This window comes from Periplaneta americana, chromosome 8 (assembly GCF_040183065.1).
Source record: "Periplaneta americana isolate PAMFEO1 chromosome 8, P.americana_PAMFEO1_priV1, whole genome shotgun sequence".
In the NCBI taxonomy this organism is placed as follows: Eukaryota; Metazoa; Arthropoda; class Insecta; order Blattodea; family Blattidae; genus Periplaneta; species Periplaneta americana.
The window spans coordinates 86,354,772-86,379,425 of record NC_091124.1 but is presented as its reverse complement, the minus strand read 5'-3'; the positions used below and the strand labels follow the sequence as shown (position 1 = coordinate 86,379,425).

General features: G+C 34.8%; 1 protein-coding gene across 12 annotated transcripts in view; it reads right to left on the bottom strand.

The window, feature by feature from the left end:
• LOC138704853 (ATP-sensitive inward rectifier potassium channel 8-like) overlaps positions 1 to 24,654 on the bottom strand; it is a 71,555-nt gene that overhangs the window by 5,735 nt on the left and 41,166 nt on the right. For 3 of the 12 annotated variants that reach the window (XM_069833175.1, XM_069833174.1, XM_069833179.1), the window contains exons 2-4: positions 7,919 to 8,228; positions 5,047 to 5,164; positions 363 to 590 (exon numbers count right to left, since the gene is read on the bottom strand). In XM_069833175.1, coding sequence (XP_069689276.1) covers positions 363 to 590; positions 5,047 to 5,164; positions 7,919 to 8,130 — 558 coding nt within the window. In that variant the 5' untranslated portion in view covers positions 8,131 to 8,228. Of the gene's footprint in view, positions 1 to 362; positions 591 to 5,046; positions 5,230 to 7,918; positions 8,229 to 11,037; positions 11,140 to 16,194; positions 17,640 to 20,508; positions 20,665 to 24,654 lie in introns of those variants that run through there. The other 9 variants (XM_069833169.1, XM_069833168.1, XM_069833172.1 and 6 more) reach the window with 7 other exon arrangements.

Genomic DNA, 24,654 nt, shown 5'->3' with positions numbered 1-24,654 from the left:
GATTTGAGGGAGGTGGGATATGATGATAGAGACTGGATTAATCTTGCACAGGATAGGGACCAATGGTGGGCTTATGTGAGGGCGGCAATGAACCTCCGGGTTCCTTAAAAGCCAGTAAGTAAGTAAGTAAGTAAGTAAGTAAGTAAGTAAGTAAGTAAGTAAGTAAGTAAGCAAGCAAATAAGTAAGTAAGTATGTAAGTAAGTAAGATTTTGTAGGCCTATTTGTATTGCTCGGTAAAAACTATCTCTTCCGCAGTTTTAGTTTGTTGCATAATTCTTGTACCTTTCCTCGTGAGTGCTTTCCAACCAGTCTTTTGACTGTTGGCTAATGGCTAAACACACTACACAGAAGGGACCAATACCTTAAGCTCAATGCGATAAGGTGATACAACTTCTCCCTCTTGTGTGATCCTGGTTTGGACTAGCAGCACTCTCATCTTTGCCTCAATGATATGAGATCGTCGAAGGTCACCAACTCGAAACATAAAACACAACTTTCCATCTCTGCGACAAACCACAGCATATTTGCTGAACTCCAGTGTGCGAGTCCTCTGTTTCGGTCGTACCATTTTCAAAAAAACCAAACCAACCTGTGCAGAACATAAATCATATTAGGTTATTACTGTACAGTAAACTAGCAGCTGAAAACTGTAACAGTAATGCATTGGGTTCATAAGCATGCTTGTGCAGTAGGCCTATAGCTACAGATACATAGCTACTTGTACTAGCAATAAACAAAAATATTTCTGATGTGGCACAGGAGCGTATACAATGAATTAGACCTTAAAAGATACACTTTTCTGTCACCATACCCCCCTATCAAATATCAAGTCACTACAACAGAGACATTTGTAAAATACTGGAAATTTTTTAATATGACCGATCTTTTACCGAGAATTTTTAGTTTTCCGAGAAAATTACATGAAACATGTAGTAATGCTGCAAAGCATAAATGACAATACATACTCCTTCACTTTACTGACTTGCGGAGACGTGGATGTAATTCTGTCTCGTAATTGCTACAGCGTTGTCGGCTTTCCACAGCAACATTACTACATTAGACGAGTGAAATTACAATTCATTTTCAGGCTATTGATCGAAACCTGTATTTATAATGACTGTAACTTGCTCTACATTGCCTTACAAAAAAACTCTTATTTTAAAACAATTTCATAGAATCTGCAATCAAAATTTTAACACAAAATATGCCGTCTGCAAAGAAGCAAAATGTTATCATTCCGGTATTTTTGTGTTCGTAATATTTCTATGTACGAGTATCATTATCAGAGAAGGGATGTAATATATTACCTTTCACTCTCTATATAAATGTAACTAAACTACTAAAGTAAGTTGTCTATAAAATTATGCACAATATTTCATTCAAATGTGGACTAAAATACCAGTGGCGGATACTGATCAATAATTATAAAATTGCTTTTGATAGAAAATGGATCAGAGGGTAGTATGATTAAGAGATGCTTCTCCTATCGTGGGCTTTCCTACACATAGGATAGCGTATCTTAGGTCCATATTTTGGACTTCTCTAGTCCTGACATGAAATAGACACATAGAGATGACCTACTTAGAACGATAAAGTTATGTGACATCATACAGACAACTGTGTTCGGCATGACATAACTAGTATAACATCACAGTCTCGGATATACAGTCGCAAAGCTCAATACGTAATAAATAAGCAAACATTAGATAGTTGTTCACCACTAGGATCGCTAATATCTCCTCATTACAGGCAATGCAAAATAGTACCGTCACAGTCTATTGTTTCTGGCACCCTCAAAACTCAAGCTTTGTGACTGTATATAGTAGACTGTGATAACACATTATATGCAACGTGTTTATCACTTATATGCAAGTATACACAACATATTTTTTCATCGAAATACGCATTCATATACACACTGAAGGCAATGTAAACTTGTTCACCGAAATATAATTTTTCGTATGATTTAAAGCATGGCATAGCAACTACATAATATGAACTATAACGAATTTGATAATTTTCTGAGATAAATGGAACCAACATTTTTCGGTTTAAAATTTAACATTGTCTAAAAAGGAGAACTAAAGAATTAAAATACACTACATAGTTAACAGAAGTATGTTCCGATAAAATAAGTTTTACGTTTAGAATGGAATTATCGACTGCGGAACTAGGGGTGCACAGAGAAAAAAATATCTTCATGGAGAGAAATTTAATTTCCGAAATTATTATTGTTATTCTTCTTTTTAATTGCTTTTCATCCAGAATGTAATTTTGAATGCACGTGTACATAGGAACACAAGCACGTGGACACACACAATCGACTGATTTGGCTAATAGCGAAAGCTCTCTTTCCTTTCTGGTGGATGAAAGAACTATGATCCCAAGTTGCCAAATGTCATGTAAATCTCATATATCCTATTCAAATCATCTTTCCTCAGGTGCCCGCTGTATCAGATTGTGTTTTGTGATAAAGTATTAATTAAATAACGTACAGTATTCCTGCAGAAAGTGCAAAATATTTCATAGAACAATTATTATTGAATCAACTGTTTAACCATTTTCAAGCTATCTTAAATTGATGAAGAAAGTGCCCTCGTTAATGTACTTCTTAAATATTAACTGCAAAGACCTCCCCACACTAAAGCGAAATATTCGCAGCGATGGCGAATCTTTCACTACCTTAAGTTGTCACCGACTCAATGCACATGGTAATACAATATTTGTATAGGGAATGCCCACATGCACCGGAGCATCAGCGAAACTGTAAGAGTTGGAATTTAAATTCGAATCATGCACAGCTTTTTTCGCAAAGTTAACGAGTATTTGAATGGCGTTCCCGAGAAATTAATTTTAATTGTAAGAAAATATCCAGTTTTGTATGATTTATCCCATCAAGATTATAAAGAAAGTGATAACAAAATATGGACTCAAATTGTATTAGAATTAGAAGAAACCTGTAAGTTCTTCACATCTTTGGCGTATATTAAGAGAAAAATTCTAGCATATAGACGGCCTGTCAGCAAGCAATAATTCACATCTTTGTTGTATTTTTATGAGTCTTTATCGAAATGAAAGAGCCTCTTCACCTGATAGGAGTCCATAGTCAGTGGCGGCCGCTCTTTATGTGCTGCAGTGCTGCAGCACACAGTTAATTTTCTGTCCCTAGCATAATCTTATTTAAATTTTCTTTCTTTCATTCGTGTTACGCGTTCCAATGCACGCAGAATCGGGAACTGCTATTGTCTATAGCTTGTGCGTCGTCTGCAAGTCCCAGTCGGTAATGTGTGCTGACTTCCTTATCGCAGTGAACTGCAGCGAAATGCAGCGAACCTTGCACATGCGCAGAGAGCTTACATTCGCTTGTTGTATGACGTAATCTATGGTTTCCCATTATACGAGCGTAAACAGTGTGCGCTACAAGGAAACGCAGCGAATTGAAATGACTCGTGCGCATTGGCGTTTTATAAAATCTACAACCAATCAGGATTGGGTGACTGTTTGTATAGATGAGCAGAAGCAGTCATGTACTATTTCTGAGTTAGTGTCTATTTTAAAAGTCCTGATCACAGAATGTAGGGACGACTATTTTATTCTTATGCTAGTTATTAAACTTTCCTGTAAAACTGAAACGTATTGTTTATAATATTTATTATTAGCTTATTTATATGTACTATATTTAATACAATTTAATTAAAAGATGCTGTACTCCTATTCTACTCCTTCAACCTTCCGACAGATGGCTTGAATGCATCGAAATGCTATTCGAATTTAAAATTTTGATTGCTGGTTGCCGACATGGAGGAGTTGAACTCCAAAGTAACTGGCAGCAGTGTTTCCAACTGAACGAAAATTCCGTCAGTTCCGTCAAAACTGATGGAATTTCAATGTAGCGGACGGGAAAAGAATGGCTTTGACGGGTGACGGATTTTCTGGCGGAATTACGATTTACATCATTTTTTGACTTTTTTAACTGTTGTTATTTTTATTGTTTAATTTTTGAGGGAACGTAGACCAACCCAGCACATCAACTGCAGAACTAGAGGCAGATGATGTGGCTGAATTATTATTTTAATCAAGGTTGGTGAGAAAGTTGCGTTAATATTTGTGTTCATTTATATATAGATATATTAAGTGGGTCTTATTTATTTAAATTTTAACGGATTCTGACGGAATTCCAGGCGTTAGACTGCCAGGGATACTTTATGTGTTGTGAACACTGATTGACAGATTCTGCAGCATGAACTTCATACTGCTCCACTAGTGAGTGGATCAACCAAATTTTAAAGACTTTTTCAAAGTAATTTTCCCATATTGTAGCACACTCTCATTTTCAGCCACGAGCCGCCACTGTCCATAGTGTTGTTAATAGAGTCTGTGTTTACTAACGCTACGGTGTGAATAAAAGTGCGAATTTATTACCGCAGCATAACCGAAATTTTCTTCACCGCCACCACTGCGAATGTTTCGCGTTGGTGTGGGGGGCTTAATAGGGAAAATTATGTTCTCTACGAATAAATATTAAACGAAACTGCAGTCCATTTGGAAGAACTGTCACAATTCTTTATTCTTTTAAGATAAGTACAACAAGCAGTAGTGTAGAAAACTACAAGCTGGAAAGCAATGACAGTGTCAGGTCTACGAATTTGCAAGAATTCGATCATCAAAAATGAACAAATTTTTTCAATCGATGTTTACAATGAGTATATGATGCCATTCTTGATTCAATTTGATGCATAGTTTACTTTTTATTTAGGCGCCTATACACTTGCTTTGAAACTAAAAGGTTACATTTCGGATATAGGTTGTGATTTTAACTTAACTGACTGTTTACTTCATCGCGTTTTTATTTATTCAATATTCATGATTCTTAGATACCTACGATGGTATACTAAGAATATGCGAGAAATTCTCTGTAAAACAAGAACGCCCTTTTCAAGCACTTCATGGCCCATATTTTGCTATGCGAGCAACAGAGACAGGTCAATTTTCTGGTACTAAAGGTATTCTTCGTACATTGTAAGCATTTAAAGATTTGTACTCACCATGATACTTTGTAGAATTACACCAACAATGCCCTGCATACACAACAGAAGTATGGCTTCAGGACATTCTTCTGTGGGCATACGGACACCAAATCCGGTAGTGTGCTGATTTTCCATACTAAACAGGAAGCAAGATGCAAAGTTGTAGATCTCAGTGACGCAAGGGACCCAATCTGTTGAATTCTAAACACAATAACAACACTATTGTGAGTGAAATCGTAGATTCAAGTGTGGAATATGCAGGGGCGGCATTAGCGGGGTGTTTTGTTGAGTTGGAGCGCACTCAAAATTATTTTGAGGTCACCCTTAAGCCCCTAATATGAAAATAAATATTATATGAATAAATTATTATGTATTGTTTATCACGAAATAGTAGTCATTGTTTAAAATAATGTGTCATAACAAATAACGTAATAATGACTCCATAATGAACTTTTCAAGAGTAAGTCTCTATTAGTCCACTGCTGTAGAGTAATGATTAGCATATCTGACCGTGAACGATCGGATCCGGTTCAAATCCTGGTTGGGACAAATTACCTGGTTGGGGTTTTCTGGGGTTTTCCCTCAACCAATTGAAGCAGAATTGCCAGGTAACGTTCAACGTTGGACCTCAAACTCATTTCGCCATCATTAATTCATATATTATCATCCATATCACAGCCCAGTGCGACATGCTATATTTGTACAAAAGCGCGGCCGTTCGGCTACCAATCATTCACATAACAGGAGTGGTAAGCACAATAAGCCTCAGGCTGCATGTAAGACTTCAGGTCCCTCCTTCGAACAAGAGAGAGAGAGAGATAAGTCTCTATTAAGGACTTCTTTGATTCAATCAAATATTACAAACTAGGTCATGGTAAACCTATTTATTTTATCTAATGTAACTGCACTTCCAGTACCGGTACACCAGAAACTTTTGAAATGGCCATTTAAAATAATTTGTAGACTTATAATTTTTTTGGTGTAGTTCTGATGGAGTTCCAGTAAGAGTACCCTTCAGTCTCTCCGAAATAATTCTACGCCTCCTTAGATTCATTCCATCTGTACGCCAGTCATAATACTACATCACGCCGCACTGTTTTGGATTAATACTGTTGAAATCGTGGTAATGAATATTGGAATAGAGTAACGGTGGAATTATGGAGGGAAACAGGAGAATCCCAATAAAAACTCACAGAAACCACAAATACAACTCTGGCATGTCGGAATTAGAATATGAGTCCACAGTAATCGTAAGCCAGTGCTATGCTAACTGAGGTACATACTAAGACAGTTTATACACATTAAAAGTAAAAGTTAAAAGTATGTTTTGCGGGAAGTTATTTTATCTATCAGTAGACACTATATTACTATCAAGGAAAGTTATTGTAGGCCTATCTATCAGTAGGTACTATATTACTATCAAGGAAAGTTATTTTATCTATCAGTAGGTACTATATACTAGATAGTATATAGTTATTTTATCTATCAGTAGGTACTATATACTAGATTGTAATGTAGTACCTACTGATAGATAAAATAACTTCCCTAGGTACTAATATAGGCCTAGATGGAAAATATAACTTTCCTAGATAGTAATACAGTACTACTGATAAAATAACTTTCCTAGACAGTAATATAGTACCTATTGATAGATAAAATAACTTTCCTAGATAGTAATATAGTACCTTACTTACAAATGGCTTTTAAGGAACCCTCAGGTTCATTGCCGCCCTTACATAAGCCGGTCATCGGTCCCTATCATGTGCTAGATTAACCCAATCTCTATCATCATATCCCATGTCCCTCAAATCCATTTTAATATTATCGTCCCATCTACGCCTCGGCCTTCCCAAAGGTCTTTTTCCCTCCGGTCTCCCAATTAACACTCTATATGCATTTCTGGATTCGCCCATACGTGCTACATGCCCTGCCCATCTCAAACGTCTGGATTTAATGTTCCTAATTATGTCAGATGAAAAATACAATGCGTGCAGTCCTGCGTTGTGTAACTTTCTCCATTCTCCTGTAACTTCATCCCTCTTAGTCCCAAATATTTTCCTAAGAACCTTATTGTTAAACACCCTTAGTCTCTATTCCTCTCTCAAAGTGAGAGTCCATATAGAATATAGTACCTACTGATAGATAAAATAATTTTCGTAGATAGTAATATAGTACCTACTGATGGAAAAAATAACTTTCCTAGATAGTAATATAGTACCTACTGATAGATAAAATAATTTTCCTAGATAGTAATATTGTACCTACTGATAGATAAAATAACTTTCCTAGATAGTAATATAGTACCTACTGATGGAAAAAATAGCTTTCCTTGATAGTAATACAGTACCTACTGATGGATAACATAACTTTTCTAGATAGTAATATAGTACCTACTGACAGATAAAATAATTTTCCTAGATAGTAATATTGTACCTACTGATAGATAAAATAACTTTCCTAGATAATAATATTGTACCTACTGATAGATAAAATAACTTTTCTAGATAGTAATATAGTACCTACTGATAGATAAAATAACTTTCCATGATAGTAATATAGTACCTACTGATAGATAAAATAACTTTCCTAGATAGTAATATTGTACCCACTGATAGATAAAATAACTTTACTAGATAGTAATATTGTACCTACTGATAGATAACATAACTTTTCTAGATAGTAATATAGTACCTACATAGTTAAAATAACTTTCCTAGATAGTAATATTGTACCTACTGATAGATAAAATAACTTTCCTTGATAGTAATATAGTACCTACTGATAGATAACATAACTTTTCTAGATATGCATTTAATACCATATAACAGAAAGGAAATAATAGATTAAGGTTATACAAATGTACAGTAGCATTAATAAGGACAACGCTCACCTTTCCTGACAAATGTGCCTCTTCCAAGTCCCCGTGCAAATAGGCAATAAACCACCATACAACAGCAAATGCTGTCCAACTGAAGAAGAAAATAAATGTGCAGATTGAGAGGATATATCGCCATTGCATGTCCACAAGAGTTGTAACAGAATCTTGGAGAAAGCGCCTTCTGCGTCCGGATACAAATTTTGGATATAGATTGCAAGAACCATTCTTAAGTACTGTGCGGTAATGCCAATGTTTATCTCCTTCTGGAGGGATGTCTTCAATTACTGATACTCCAGTGTATTGAACCATCTCTGAGTTGTCCCTGGAATAAGATAAATGTACATCACTAATGATTTATGCAGTGACTCTGGTTTATGAGTTCGTAGGCAAAAGTCATACATGAAACCTTTGAGTAGGAAATGTGATGTATGATTTTAGTATGATTTGAATAACTTAAATAGAAGGAAAGAATTCTTTATTGGATAGTTTACATTATGTAGTTACATTATTTTCAGCTGCTTTTCTAATTTATCGATATTAAATTCATCCACAAGAGAAGAAAAATAATGTAATTTTGAAGGTAAGTCATGATTAATAGACAGAATTACCACTTAAAAAGTCTCTTAACACATACTGGATGACAATAATTTTTTATAGATTGCTTGCTACATAGAACTTTCTTCTGAAGTTACTGTAACAGGAATTGTTAATACAATCATTCTAAATGCCACTTACATACGTTAGGATACATTCAGTCAATTATTAGTATTTCTTATAGGCCTATGTTTTAGTTTTTTTTATAAATATCTGAATTTATAGGCACAGTCCTGAAGCACATTCCCAGTTCCCGAAAGAATTCTTGCACATTTATGTCAAAATTAAACAAATCATTCCTAAATACCTAAGCAGTTTCCATATTTGCTTGAAAAAACTATAATAGTTCACCATCACCATCCTATATTACATACAAATGTGTGCATTCTAGAAAATAATCATTTTTAAGCAATGAACTTTCTTTTGGCGAGTATTTTCAAAATTTAACAAATTATAGAGATAATATTGGATATAAATTGCATGATGCCCCCATTGATGTGGACGTATTGTTCGCTTCACTGTTGAGCTATTTTTGATTTCATGACAATAATTTCAAGTTAATATTAACGCATCAAAGACCATCAGCATCCTTTTCAGTAAAGTTTTGTCACAGTCAACCAACGTAAAGGCTCTAGAGTGAGATTTTTTGAAGTGTGTCAGCTTCCTGTTCCAACATCTCATTTTACGTTCCGTATCTAGATGTGTCAGAACCGCAAACTTAAATTTTTGTAATAATAATCTTTCGCTAAGGAAATTTTAAGTATACAAAATAATTAATTTCTTCAATATCTGAATGTCAATTATTATACTTTGTGTGATTACGATTCTGTATTTCTTGTGCTAGCCTTCATAGCTGTATATTGTTAGCAAGCAAGCAAAAGCAATCAAGCAAAAGCAAGCAAGCAAGCAAAAGCAAGCAAGCAAGCAAAAGCAAACAAGCAAGCAAGCAAAAGCAAGCAAGTAAGCAAAAGCAAGCAAGCACGCAAGCAAAAGCAAGCAAGCAAAAAAGAAATAAAATACTAGGTTCATTTGAAACGTTCGTGGCCTGACACATAAATGGCAATAAAAACGTGTCAAAAAAAAAAGGAATTAAATATTAGGTTAATTTGAAAAGTTCGTGGCCTGACACATAAATGGCAATAAAAACGTGTCAACAATGCCACCATTGTTAGCGGCCATTTTACATTAGTTAAAGTATGAAAAATCAGAATTTTCTGTTGACTACATTTTATGTATTTTAATTTTGAATTTAATGTGCCGAACAGAATGAAGAAAATGGAAAATATCAAGTTTCGTGCTGTCATTAAATATTCCTTAAAAAGGGAATAAGTACAACAGAAATTAAAGCAGACATAGATGCTACACTGGGAGAATCAGCTCCAGCGTTTTCGACTGTGAAAAAATAAGTGGCACTAATTATATAAACATGGTCTAGAGAGTGTGGAAGACGACCCCAACAGAAGACGTTCAGTAACAGCAACAAGTGTAAAATCTAGAAAAAAAATCCACGACTGTCAACTGAATCTGGACGCAAATCATCCAAGTAATAGGTGGACATACATAAATTAAGGAGCCTCTAAATAAAACATAGGGTAAAGGTTGGTAATATTCTGATATGAGTAATATTGTGATATTTCTTTTTAAGAATTTATTACAATTTTACTGAGCGAGAGGAAGATCGATATTTTTACGTCAACGTATTAAGGGAATGTTCGTGGACAAGTTTTTGCACAAAACAGGTCGTTTTCTCGCTCAATAAAATTGTAATAAATTCTCAAAAAGGGCTATCACAATATTACCAACCTTTACCCTATATCACAATTCAGAGGCAAATACTCCAAATTGTGAGGAACTATGACACTTATGCACGGAATAGAGAAATTCTCACCTATCTACGAGGAATTGGATATCATCTGAAATCTGAAGCTGTGCCCCAAGACGAAGAGCAGTAATTTAGTTTTGGCAAATGTAGGCAATAAAGAAAAATATATCCTTTCTCATGGTCATTTAGTGTTACGAATATTTTGATCTCACGGACATTTCGGTATATGGATATTTGGTATATGGACAATATAAGGTGTAAGGATTAAATTACCAACTTACATGATTCAAACTATGACATGAGTCACATGGAATGACCCTACTGTACTATGTTTGTGTGTTTTATGTTTATGTTAAGAAAATAATAAAATTTTGTTCCAAAAGTTCTAACTTTAGCGCAAAAGGAAGGAAAAAATGTATCACTGATCTTCGTTTCAATGTTGATTCTCAATTAATTTGTCTCTGATTCGGCATAGAGAAGATTCTGATTTAGTATTAAAATAACTGAATAATATAAAAGAGCAAAATATATTTTATTCCCTCATCCCTGGTTGTTATTCCAGGTACTTGGGCTTATTATACAATAGTTCACTATTAGTGTATTTTCAAGTTTATTGTCTGTTTTTTAACTTTATAATACTATCTAAATTTTCTTCCAGGTAGTTCATATTTATTCTTATTTATAAAAGAATAGGTCTACTAAACAAAAGACTAACCTGATCAAGTCATCGCAGTACGGCCATTAGTGCTTGTGACTGCTTGTTTGCTGTCCACCCAAAGATAATACGAGTAGCCTACACGTAGAAAGGCGATAATATCGGCAGTTAAACTGCATAACAATAGGATTTTTATACGTTACGAACCGTTACGAAAGATCGCGTGCACATTTATGGTGCATGAATTAAGTATATTACCCATTTCTACATATCTGTCTAATGTTATGAAAAATATGTAAGAATAAAAATGGTATGTTTAAACTAGGGTTATAGTTTTAGTCCACATATTACTGTACTATGGATAAATTCAGCTCATTTCCTTACTGATCACAGATTGCGTTCGGACGTGGATTCGAATCCCGCTTGAGCTGATTACCTGAGGATAGAAAAAGATACGAGAGATGCAATTGAACTGCTGCAAACAATCGCGAAAGATACTTAAAGAAAAATAATAAAAATAAAGTTACTATTTGTGGACATTGGAAAGCTTTTTGACAGAGTGAAATGGAATAAACTTATAAGAATCCTGAAGAATATTTGTGTTGATTGTAAGAGATGAGGTTATTAAGTAATCTTTATATGAGACAACGAATCAAAGCCAGGATATGGGGAAGAAATGATGGAGGTGCTTCGTGTTTGGTCCTGAGCAGTTTATTTGAATGCAATGAAGATAAGTTATCTCTTGAATTTTGTCCCACAAATATTATATATCTTCAACAAAGAATGCGTGCGTGGGCAAAGTGCGAGTATAAACTTATGACATATTGATCCAAATGGACTTGAAACAAAACTTTTGCATTTATCAGGTGAAAAATCGTATGTCGCGAATCCCTAGTTTGCGAAAACTAGGTATCTTCAGAAATCAGATGTTCAGGTTTCGACAAATAAGAAGAAATGACACGGAATTTAGAGTACAAAAATATACGTATAAGTACCGGTAATAATGATAATATTAAGTAGGCCTATGGGTACACGAAAATTGAATTAGAATTTTAACTTCGTGTTGAATAAAGTATATTAATATAAGTAATTTTTATTCTAAGATGAAAATAAATCATATTCTATTGTAGATTTTTTCAAACTCTACTAAATCATATAAATATTTAATTACAAGTTGCCAATTAAAAATAATAAATTATTCTTCTCAATTGATTTGAGGTGATAATAATAATAATAATAATAATAATAATAATAATAATAATAATAGTAATTAGAACTTTTAAATACTTTTTTGGTACGTAACTTCGGAATAAACTGGTAAAAGTGGAGATAAGATTAAGATTATGAGATTATACAACAAGCAAATAATATGACACAAAATGTATAATCTATGAATTCTTGAAAATTACCACATTCTAAATCCATTTTAGCTCTTTATTGTAGCAAACAATATTGTCTTATTAATTGTTGTTCAGGCAAATTATAGCGCTAAGTAAGATATAAGGTTTGTCTTCACGTATCTTGAATCTTACTAGCTTTTGACCAAGTTACCGACTAAAGTGTAAGTTAAGCAATGACTCTGAATACAAATTCTGTTTTTTCTACCTAGTAAAGTGGGATACAAATCAAAGTGAAGTGACGTTTCTGAATATGGCTCTTAATGTAACAGTGATTGTTATCGAGTCGACGTTAATAACAATGTACTGTAATGTAATGTAATGTAATTAATGCGTGGCGTGGCGTGGCAGCTCATGAGGACCAAGACCGACCAGCCGACTTCTGACCTCACATCTACATGCCTCAGCAGAGGTGAACGATCATCCAACCAGTACGGGAGTAAGGTGTGATCAGCACGATGATCCCCCAGCCATTATAACCAGTATTCGAAACCAGATTTCGCTACCTAGCGTAAGGGGAGTCCGAGTATACACATGACATACGTGGAAGAGTTTATTATAATCCATGGCGGGGTTGTAATATAATAAAAAAGTAATGGCATTGTGCTTTGACATGGACTCAAAAGAGACGCATGAACAATAAATGTGTAACTATAGAAAGTTTATACAAACTTGGCATTACATACAGATGGATGAAAAACAAGATTCACGGGATATATTCATGTGCTTATACAGAATGTAACGGAATAACTATCCTAATTTTCTGATGTGATAGACAGCAAGAAATTTAACATATTTTCTTAATAAAATAATGTCGGAAATGCTTCGTTTTCAAGTGATAGTTGTATGAAGGAAAAATGAAAGAATCTCAACTTGGAAAGTTACTTTATTTATTAAAACACTTCCGGAAAATAATTTTATTACAATTAATCTGGAAACGACATCAGAATAATACCGCGTAAATACATATATACCATTATTTCATCATTGAATTATTTACTTTTGATGCAAGAGACATTTCTTTTTTATGCACTTATTTATCTACCCTTTTACCATCAATTAAAAACATGTTTTTAAATTATTTCCAATTTGCACAGTATTGCTAAATAAGTTACTTACGTGGTATTCTGAACTACTGCGTTATTTTTAATTGACACAGTCACTGTACATAAGTACTTACGCGGTATTCTGAAGTATAGCATTAATCTTTATCAAGAGCATACTCATCATAATCAGTTAATCACAAACTGTGGATTTTGTTTTAAAATTGAACTAAAATAAAAACATTAACTTCGTCTATGATATATATATATATATATATATATATATATATATATATATATATATATATATATATATATATATATTACACATTTGATATGACGTATCGAGAGAATTAAATATTACAACTATTGAATAAAAAATAATAGTAAGCTTATAACTTAAGCGGTAAAACTTTAGAATAGTACGCACGCTTATATATAGGCCTAGTATTACCTTCCTGAAAATTGGCAATTATACGAAGATAACAGTACTAAAATAAAATTGATTATATATTTAGGGTATACTCGTACAGGTTATTTTGTAAATAACATGCAGAAAACAATGGCAAAACTATCTTAATGCACTTGATTCGCAAATCAATTCTGACTGTCAGGAATCGATTTGTGACAGTTTGGCATGCTGTAAGAACGTAAGACTACTTACCGGTATTAGTAGAAACAGTAAGAGTTTGAAGTTTGCGTTGTGCGAACAGTAAAATCCTGTGCGCATACTAGTGACTGTTCAAACCAGTTTTGAACTGCTGTATGAATAAACCTATTATATTTTTTTATTTATTTTAGTAGGTTATTTTATCAACATCTTAGGTTATTTAATGAGATGAAGGTGATAATGCCGGTGAAATGAGTCCGGAATCCAACACCGAAAGTTACTCAGCATTTGCTCATATTGGATTGAGGGAAACCCCGGAAAAAACCTCAACCAGGTAACTTGCCCCGACCGGGAATCGAACACGGGGCACCTGGTTTCGCGGCCAGACTCGCTAACCGTTACTCCACAGGTGTGGACAACTTATTTAAGTCTATAAAGATGTTACAAAATATCTTGTGAGAAATTCATTTTCGGGATATTGCATGTCTGAATTTATACACTGATTTTTGTCCATAATCTGCAGGAATCTATAATCAGACCCGCTCTTAACGTTTACTCCGCTCACGTGGTCGACTAACCTACTACAGCCTGTTGTTATTGTACGTTCGCTCGAAGAAAAACTAGGGGGTGGGGTCTGAAAGCAGAAGGCCACACAAGTTACTGCTGTTTCCTTCGTCCCACGCAGAGGTAAACACCACATAATTGCCAGTTCTGTAACGACTTGGAGTGCACGTAGTACATATTATCTGTTTCGTTTTCATAGTGTCAGAGCCTTCTTCAGTTACAAACCGGAGCCATACGTCGGCAACACTGTAATTAACTGTCAACTGGAAGCCTACTATCCAGAATACGTGTTTGTGCTAATGCCGATTTTAAATGTATATTAATGTTACAATATAAGTGTGTGTCGATGGAAATACGTATGTTCGCGTCGTACCAAACGTTAATTGTTGATGTATTATAAACTATATAAGTGCGTGTTGGCGATAAAAACAAGACAATAAATGAAAATATGGCTGCAGTCTTTGGCAATTTTTACGGTTATTATTAATGACAAAATGATTCAACAATTGTTCTAAATATTAAATATTGTATAAACTACATTTTTATAGTCTTACTTGTGATTTGTGGTGTATCAGAATTCTAGCCAAATTGTTGGGTCTCGCCTGCTATATTAATAAAGTTACGCCGTTGATTTTCAAGTTCATTGTAAACAGCTGTTTTGTGATCCCATAAATGTTGTAGTTTTGTTGAAGATTCGGAGTGCCTGCTATACGTCAGAACTGTCTATATTTATAGATGCATACACTCACTTTGTTGGTTTTCAAGGTTTGTTTATTAATATTATTTCTTTTGTAATAATTTAGTTATAAACATGTTTCTTTTCACTTCGTATTTACAGGATTTAAAGTTCTCCGAGTTTACGCTAATTGGCACATACTTAATAGATAATAATGTGTTTTGTTACGTATTATGTTGAAGGTATGTTTCTTCATTTTTTCATAGATCTTTATACTTGGCCTTGGCCTATTTAAAATTATATTTTAGAAAATTTCTAACAAATAATTTAGGATAACAGTGACTGGCGAGGTTCAAACTAAAACCGGCTTCCTGGACATTTGAAATATTTATAGAAAAGCACGACAGATAATCACATGAAATTAAAATGTATATAATATCCTAGACCTTTCACGTCAGAGGTGAAACAACATAAAACGGCAAAAAATTGTTAATTTACTAGCCACATAATGGTTAATTGAGTGGAATAGGGTAGGCCTACTGCGAAAGAACGTCGTTATTTTATTTATTTTTGGTACAAGTAACATTTCTTTAAGTATGTATTTATTTTCCCTTGTACCATCAATAAAAAACACGTATGCTTTTAATTTTTTTAAGTTATAAGTGGCTGTATACAAGTACTTACGCGGTATTCTGAAACTCAAATAAAATACCATTTCGGATTCCGTAATGAATTACGTACATCTATACACTGAATCTTGATCATATGCACTTAGTTTTGTATCAATTAATGTCGAAAATGTACATGTGACAACGAAATCAAAGCACTAAAACGTCAAACGTCGCGCGAGCGCGGGTACATGTTTCAGTCGGTGGTTGACGCTCACTTTTATAATACAACAAAACATGTTCAATAATGTGTACTTACAATGCTCACAGTCGATGCTGAAAACGTCCTCCACCTGCTGCAACACCTGACATCTTATTATGAAAGAATGGACAACATTTTGAAGTTCCATAACAGTGATGGCTTCGATTTCCACTCTTATGTAGCGTTTCAGGTCATCAATAGAATGAGGATCTTTCCTGTACACCCTACGTTTCAGTGTTCCCCACAAATAAAAGTCGCAGGATGTCGATCGGGGCTTCGTGGAGGCCACAAATTCTTACTAATGATTCTTTCACCTCCACCAAAAATACGACACAATTCCGCCATTGACACTGCAGCTGTGTGAGGAGTAGCGGAATCCAGCCGAAAACAATTGGTCGTGCGTTCAGCATACGTAAGTTCTTCAAAGAAGGGGTCAAGAATTTGACTGACATACCGCTCTCTGTCAATTGTATCCTCATGAAAAATAGGGCCAATAATACGGTGTCCATTAACCGCACACCACACCCCAATCCTCTCATCATGTAAGGGGGTTTCAAGGACTACATCAGGTTTGTGGTCACTGTAACACCGGTAATTCTGTGAACACACGTGTTCATTTAAATAAAACCACGCCTTATCAGTGAAAAAAAAAAAAATGCATTTTGTATTCAGTTCCCCAGAGTTTACGTTTTCTAACAACCAGTTACAAAATCGCAGTCTCTTATTCGGATCTGGCTGATGTAACGCGTGCACAAATTGAATTTTATATGGCTTCAATTTCAATAATTTTTTTTACTATTCGTGCAGACGACACAGATACTCCTGTGATAAACGTTTTAGAGATTTTTTGGGGGAATATCTTCCGATCTCTCGCCAATCTGATCTAATTTATCTTCTGTAAGAACACAAAGTTGTCTGTTGACTTTTTTAATTCTTTACTGAGCCTGTTTCTTTGAATCTTTTAGCTTGTCTCTAAATTATACTAGCATTAGGCACAGGCCTTAATGGAAACTTTACTGTTTCAGAACACGACTTTCTGCTTTTCATACATGGACATCATTTTATTTTTACTTCAATTTTTATTGTGCCTGAGTTTTTTAATGTACTTCACTCCCACCCCTTCTACTAATGACGTTCAATCGTCCTCCACACAGATCCAAGACCGCATATACAGCCATAGTAGCCTTACGGTCATAGTAAACAGTACGTTCCAAAAATATGTTCGCGTTTTCCAGTGACGAAAGAGCTTTCAATTTTCGCACAGGTACTGTCGTCCATTTGCCTACGTCGTATCCCGGTTTCCCCCACCAGCTTTTATTCGCCAGCTAGTGGCTGGGCTGTCTTAGCTCTTTTCTGAGAACATTAATTTCTGTTAGGAATTGGACGTCTACGTAATATTATACAACTGTTTAAAATAACTTAAATAAAAGGGTCTCGTTAAGTAATTAACTGTCACGTGATTTCCTCCCTTTCTATGACCCTACGGCATAACCACTTGGACGGACAGTAGATAGTATGTCTGAGTAATTTTATCTTTTCGGATCGGGCAGAAGTGAAGATTGAATTTACAGTACGTAAGGTACTCTTTTATAGAGTAGGTACAGAATTATTTCAACATGAGTTACTAGTACTAAGAACGAAACTGGTAATTGGAATTAGATGCAATAGTCTATAGTGCGATAATATGCATATTAGAACTGAAGCCTGTATCGAAATGAACGGCCACCATTTTCAAAAATGTGTTTAAATATCCATTATGATTATTTTTCAATTTAACTTCATTCTCTATATTGTACGCTAATGTGCTGTAGACAGTATATCATATACACTGCATAATGAATACGTCCACATGGACAGCTCAGTTCGTGAGTAAAAACACTCATTGTTAATATTGTACTGTATTCTGATTAAACAAAAGCCTAATGAAAATTATCAAACTCAAAAGCGCAATATTTCCTAGTTTACGTAAATGGATGAACTACTTTTCTTCCCTCCTATACCTAGTAAAGTGATTTGTTTGTATATTACGCCAGTATCATCGAACTCCAGTCGTGGAAGGGAGTAGCAAACGGCGTTGATCCAGAGGTATAGGCAAGTTAATATCAAAAATGTTAGTAAAAATAAAATGATATCCCTGTATAAGTATTGTGGATATACACACGTTCACGCAATGAGAATTGGTGTCTAGGTATGTCACAATAATCACAATCACTAAACTTGTCTCCGCTTTGCAAATGTACGTCCGTGAGCGTGACAAGCTACTCGCGAACTAAGATAACAGAGGCAGTGGATGGGAGCAGCGGAGTATGACGGGCCCGCTAGCCACCCAGCCAACACCGCGATCGCCCGCCCGTTCCTATCCGCGCGCACATTTAACAACTCTGTAGTTCTCATGTAAATTAAAGGATATCTCATTTATAAAATCATTGAAGACTAATAATAATCCTAAGTAGTTCTTATGTGAAACTATGTCTCACTTATAAAATTATTAATAACTAACAAGCATAAGTAGAATAACACAATAATTAAAATGAAAAGTAACAAAATGTAAACGCAAGGCTGTGAACCGCAGACAGCTACTGGGTGAACAGTATAGAGCAGAACAGAAACCTCGCGCGGCCTTGAGTCCACCTCCGCGTGCATAGACGGCCGGCCAGCCGTGAAACCTGTTCTGCTCCATATTGTTCACCCAGAATGTGACAGCAACTTCTTGCAGTTACACACATTAAGTATTACGCTACTTCTATCCAACGCGTTGTTCGATGTGATGTCAGTTTTTCCCTCTCGGGTTACTAGAATTGAGGGATTAATTTCGCAATTATGATAGACGAAATTGGTCTGAAATCGCACTTTTTTTTATGAATAATGGGTGTGTTGCAAATTTATTTATTTTAGAAAAATCTGAAAATATTCATAATATTTCAATTGAGGAGTTGGATGCATGAGGGGCTATTGAAAAATATCCCGACAAATTTCATATTAATATCTCGAAAATTCGCATTAAAAAAAACTTCAACACAGCCCTTTTTGCATAAAACAAATAAAAGTATTATTATCGAGATTTAAGTTATTAATATGTCTTTAATGTCAATATTATTACATTTGAAACTGTCATAATACTGGTAAGTATTTTTGTTGGTTGGTAAACTTTATTTTAATTTTCTATAATGAAAATAATAGAATGTTCATTAAGGACACCATTAATTCAAAGTGAGTGACAAACTCCATAGAAATGAAGAAGAGATTCTTGATCCAGAAAAAAATATCATTATATAATTTTGCTCATTTTTAGCAATTTATCCCAACCAAAATGATATAAATTTGGGCGTATATTTTAAAAGTATTGAAAATATTTACACTGAAGATGAATATCTGGTACTCATTACTGGCCAGTTTTATTACAGTAGTTGACTGCAGTGAAAATATTAACCGTAGAGTGTTCACCTGAAGGATTTCACCATTAGCAGGCTCTTCAACGTTCAGTGGCAAATTCATACCGTTTCAATTTCTAAAGAAACGAATTGAATTGAATGAAACCATTTGCAAATACTTTAACTGCTGTTCAAAGGAATAAAATAGAACGACAAAAAATTCGGAACTTGTTTTATTATTTTTAAACTAGCGCACGTAGATTGGTATATAAAAATACAGTATTTGAATCGCCTGAAGATAATACAAGACCAAAGCAGGAAAACTCCTAAGCGAAGAAAGAAGAGAGAATGATACAGACTTACAGGAAGAAGAACTATATTGTAGTTCAACACTGGAAGAGGTAAGAAAGGGAAGATTACTGAAAAAGAGAATACTGCTGAGAATATGGAGAAAATATAGAACAGAGCTTAATGTATGCCAGCAGAATGGGACTAAAATAACAGTTAGTAAATTTTCAAGTTGTCAAAATATCTCCCCTGCTACTTCATTGCTTTTTTATTGTGATTCACAATTTATTCAGAAACAATTTTATGCAAAAATGATGACTTCTACAAGAGTCCTTATATTTGATTGTTTTCCCATTCCAAAATTAGTAGGCATGTTCAATTTTGTGTTTTATATTTGTAAAATGTTTAATTTTATGCTTATGCCCTCTCAAAAATGTATTTAAAACAATTAATAATAAATATTTGTAAGTTAAACTTTTAACTCAAGTTCTCTCAAAACGGTTTTTTCTGACCCACGCCTTCTTGATCCAACTCCTCAATTGATGCCTCTGAAAATACAATAAAGGAATTTAACAAAATTCACTTTTTTTTTTAAGAAAACCTTTCACTAAGAAACAAAATGTTACTGGGATATTTGTTTCTCTCGCTTCAAGAAATCATACCTGAAATGGTAATAAATTTCTATCCATTTTGTATATGTTAATGAACTCACCTAAGAGTCATGACAGTTGAAACATGTAGCCATCTGGGAAAACTTTAAATTCAATAAGCACAACAAATGGGTCGCTGCAGCTGTGGTAATATCCGTAGATACCTACTTCATTACATGATGATACTTCAGTACTGATTTATGTTTAGAACTAAGCGTATCGACGTGAACTAAATAATTTTTAAAGGTTGAAATCGTGATTATAGATAAGAAACAAAATATGTCACTTAGATATGATATCAAAAGAAAATCCGAGATTGTCCAAAAAAAAGTGAATTACACAGCGACATTCTAAGAAAAAACTGTATTAATTTACAATGCGAGATAACTGTTTCTTTCTTCCTTCGTCAGCTTTACCTCCTTGTATTACCGACATGTAATCCAAAGCGGTGTAGGAAAGGATATTATCTTTTGACCACCACTAGACATAAACACATTGCAGGCCTCACTGGTCGTGTGGTCAGTGTACCTCAGACCACATTTAAGACAACACAAGACTGCATATCACAAGAGACAAACACCCAGTCCGGTGGACAGAAGACAAATTTCTTCCATTGCCCACGCCGGGAATCTTCAATTCAATCCAGTTGTAAGCAGAATTGTAAATGATATAGTAATCATCAAATATACAATATATATATACAAGGTATAAGGGGTGTAAGTGCCATAATTTAACTGATGATTGTTCATGTCATAAGGAAGAAAAAATGTCCTCACAATTTTTTTCTAATTGCAATATTTAACTAATTATTAAAGTTTACAATATTAGGCGTTTGGCAATGTTGCTGGATGGGGAGGAGGGAGTTTACAAGTACACAGTACAGCTCAACAGACATACCATCCAAACAGATGCTCTGTTCTAATGCAGGAGCGGATTGTTATTTACATAAAACGAACAGCAAATACAAACTTTCTATCTCATTAATAGAACTTTATGGTAAATTTCCATTTTATTTAACAATATTAGCAATATTGGTCCATTTTTTTATTGTACGTCTAAAAAATAAACGATAATGGTTTACTACACAAAATCACACGAACTTTTTTTTAAATGCAACATTTTAATTTCTTCCACTTCCATAAAGCAGTGCCATTTTTAAAGAAATTTCTGTTTGTGTGATTTTCGAAACGAGGTAAGAGACTCCTAGTTTCTAATAATCGTTGAGAAACCGCTACAAAAGTTCGCCGATTAGGTAACCTTCATTGCGGAAAACATTGACGATACATCTTCTTGCCTCACTTGAACTACGACGACTTTCTCCATAAATTAATAACATATGATATTCCTAAACTGTGAATGGCATTTACCGCTCGGCAGTAGACCTATGGACAGGGAGCTTGAACTCAGCTGACATGTACGTATGTCTGTGCAGAGTACTGTCTGCCACGTCTCTCACGCCAGAATATTAACAAATTTAAGCATGCAATTTTATTTAATTTCACGAAAACGTAATAGAACACACAAATATGTATTTAAACTAATATTAACTCTTTGCTAGATATACCTATTGCTGTAATTGTTTTCGTAAGTTTACTAACGATATAAGCAGTATAACGCGAATAAAATAAGAGAAAGAAATATTTTTTTCTGGGAAAACGATCAAGTTTTGACTCTATATTGTATGGATATTTTTTGATCCTGTAGACTGTCCCCGACGACTGTGAAAAGAACGGCACATATACCCCTTACACCCTGTGTAATAAAATAACTCCAGCATGTTAACTGATAGAGTTAATTAAAAGATAAAACTTACAAAATTAAAAAAAAAGCATTACAATATTACATTAAAAGACTCTCTTCAATTACAAAAAAGGTACTGACTAATCAATTCACTGGTCAACAATGAAAATGTTCCTTGCTCAAAAATAGCTAATTCTGATGTATTTCCACCTGCTGAATTAAAAAATCACCATAAAATGACAGATTAGCTCTTGCTTTGGAGATAAAGTGACATTTCATTTTTTAGAGTCAACATTTTCAGTTTGGAGGAAATTTGGGGAAAATTTTGTTTTGGGAGTTGGCACACCTGTCAAATAACAAAACACAAATGTTCTTCAGCTGGTTGTAAGTTACAAACATAGATATTGTTGCTGTTACTGTGAATTTCATATTGTTTCTGCTGTAATTAATGCAGAATTTCTGGTTTGCAAGTGTTTTTAAAGCGTAAAATTTGTAAAAATGCCACGAAAATTGTGTGTTTGAAGTAGAAAATGAAGGCAGTGTGGAACAAGAAGAAGAACCCAACAAGCCTTCCACATCCCAGGACTCTGATTTTGAGGAAAAAAGATGATAAACCGCACAGACTGAGTCAAGCGGAATTGAGTGATCTCATTAGAGACCTTGACCTGTCACAGGAGAAAGCAGAAATTCTAGGGTCTAGACTACAGCAATGGAATCTTCTCGAACGTGATGTCAGGGTCTCACAGTACAGACAACATCACAGGGATCTGCTTCCCTTTTTTTTTTAGAAGAAAAACAATCTTGTTTGCTGCGACATTAATGGCTTGATGAAATGTTTGAATTTGAACCATGATCCAACTGAATGGAGACTATTCATAGACTCCTCCAAGCTTAGATTGAAAGCTGTATTATTCACAATGGCAACCGTCTTCCTTCTATTCTTGTTGATCATGGAGTTCACATGAAGGAGACTTATGCAAATATGACAGCCCTCTTCGACTCAATCGAATATCATGAACACAAGTGGAAAATCTGTGGTGATCTAAAACTCATTGCTGTACTCTTAGGAATGCAACTGGGGTACACAAAATATTGCTGCTTTTTATGTATGTGGGACAGCAGTTATAGGAAATCACATTATATTCAGGCAGACTGGTCTGCAAGAAATCATAACCCTAGCGAGAAAAATGTTGTTGCCGAGCTTCTCGTGGAACCAAAAGATGTTCTTCTTCCACCCCTGCATATTAAGCTGGGTTTGATAAAATATTTTGTCATAGGTATGAACCAAAAAGGACAGGCCTTTAAGTACGTAAGAGAGAAATTTCCGAAATTAAGTGATGCCAAAGTCAAGGAAGGTATTTTTGTCGGGCCCCTAATTCGAGAACTTTTACAAGTTCTCGAATTAGGGGCCCTATCCTGCATTTGACCAAGTTTTGGCGGGGAAAGGAAAGGAAGTTTGGGAAGCCTTCAAGGGAGTTATTCATGGATTTTTAGGCAACAAAAGAGATGATAACTACACTCAGTTGGTGACAGTGCTCCTGCAAAAATACCATCAACTCGGATGCAAAATGTCCCTTAAAATCCATTTTCTCCACTCCCACCTAGACTTTTTCCCTCCTAGTTGTGGAGCTTTCAGTGATGAACATGGAGGAAGGTTCCATCACGACATTTCTGTTATGGAACAAAGATATCAGGGCCGTTGGAATGAAGCAATGCTTGCGGATTACTGCTGGTCTTTGTGTAGGGATGCTCCGGAACTCACAAGAGGCAAGCTAAAAGACGACGATCTCATGAAGCCACACATGATTCTCTTCAGACCCAAACATCTGCCAGGTATTCTTCCATAAATTTAGAACTCTTAGAATGTAACTGCCATTAAAAAAAATTAAATGCACTTTCAATGTTGTTGGCATATGTAATTAAAATGCATCGTTTTCTCTTAATCCGTTAAACTGAAATACTTCCACCTATTGTGTATCACAGAAACTAGAGCTAAGAAAAATTTTTCATTGTTACATTCGTTTTTCTCAACCCAAAATTAGTAAGAATTGACTCATGAGGTCCAAGAAACATTCAAATTTTTTTTTGTTGGCCAGTGTTATATAAAACATATCTAAATAGATATATACGGACTAACGTCCTGCAATGTTCGAACATGAGAGCGTCAACCAAGACATCAAGAACTTCGTCTTATTTCATATGAAAAATTAAAAATCCGTGCTAAAATCCGTAAGCGGTTAAAACATGAAGGGATGGGAGTGGACGACAGCGAATATTTTTATAACAAAATAGAACAAACACGACAGGCCTCCTTCTACAGAGTGAACGTAGGCGAATATCGAACTTCACCATACTCGACAAACTTGAATCGAAATAGTGCCTGTAATGCACAACGCTAATACGGACCTCCTGTTTAGAAAGCGCACACGCTATCCACATAGCCAAAGCGGGCGGACGAAATAACTGAT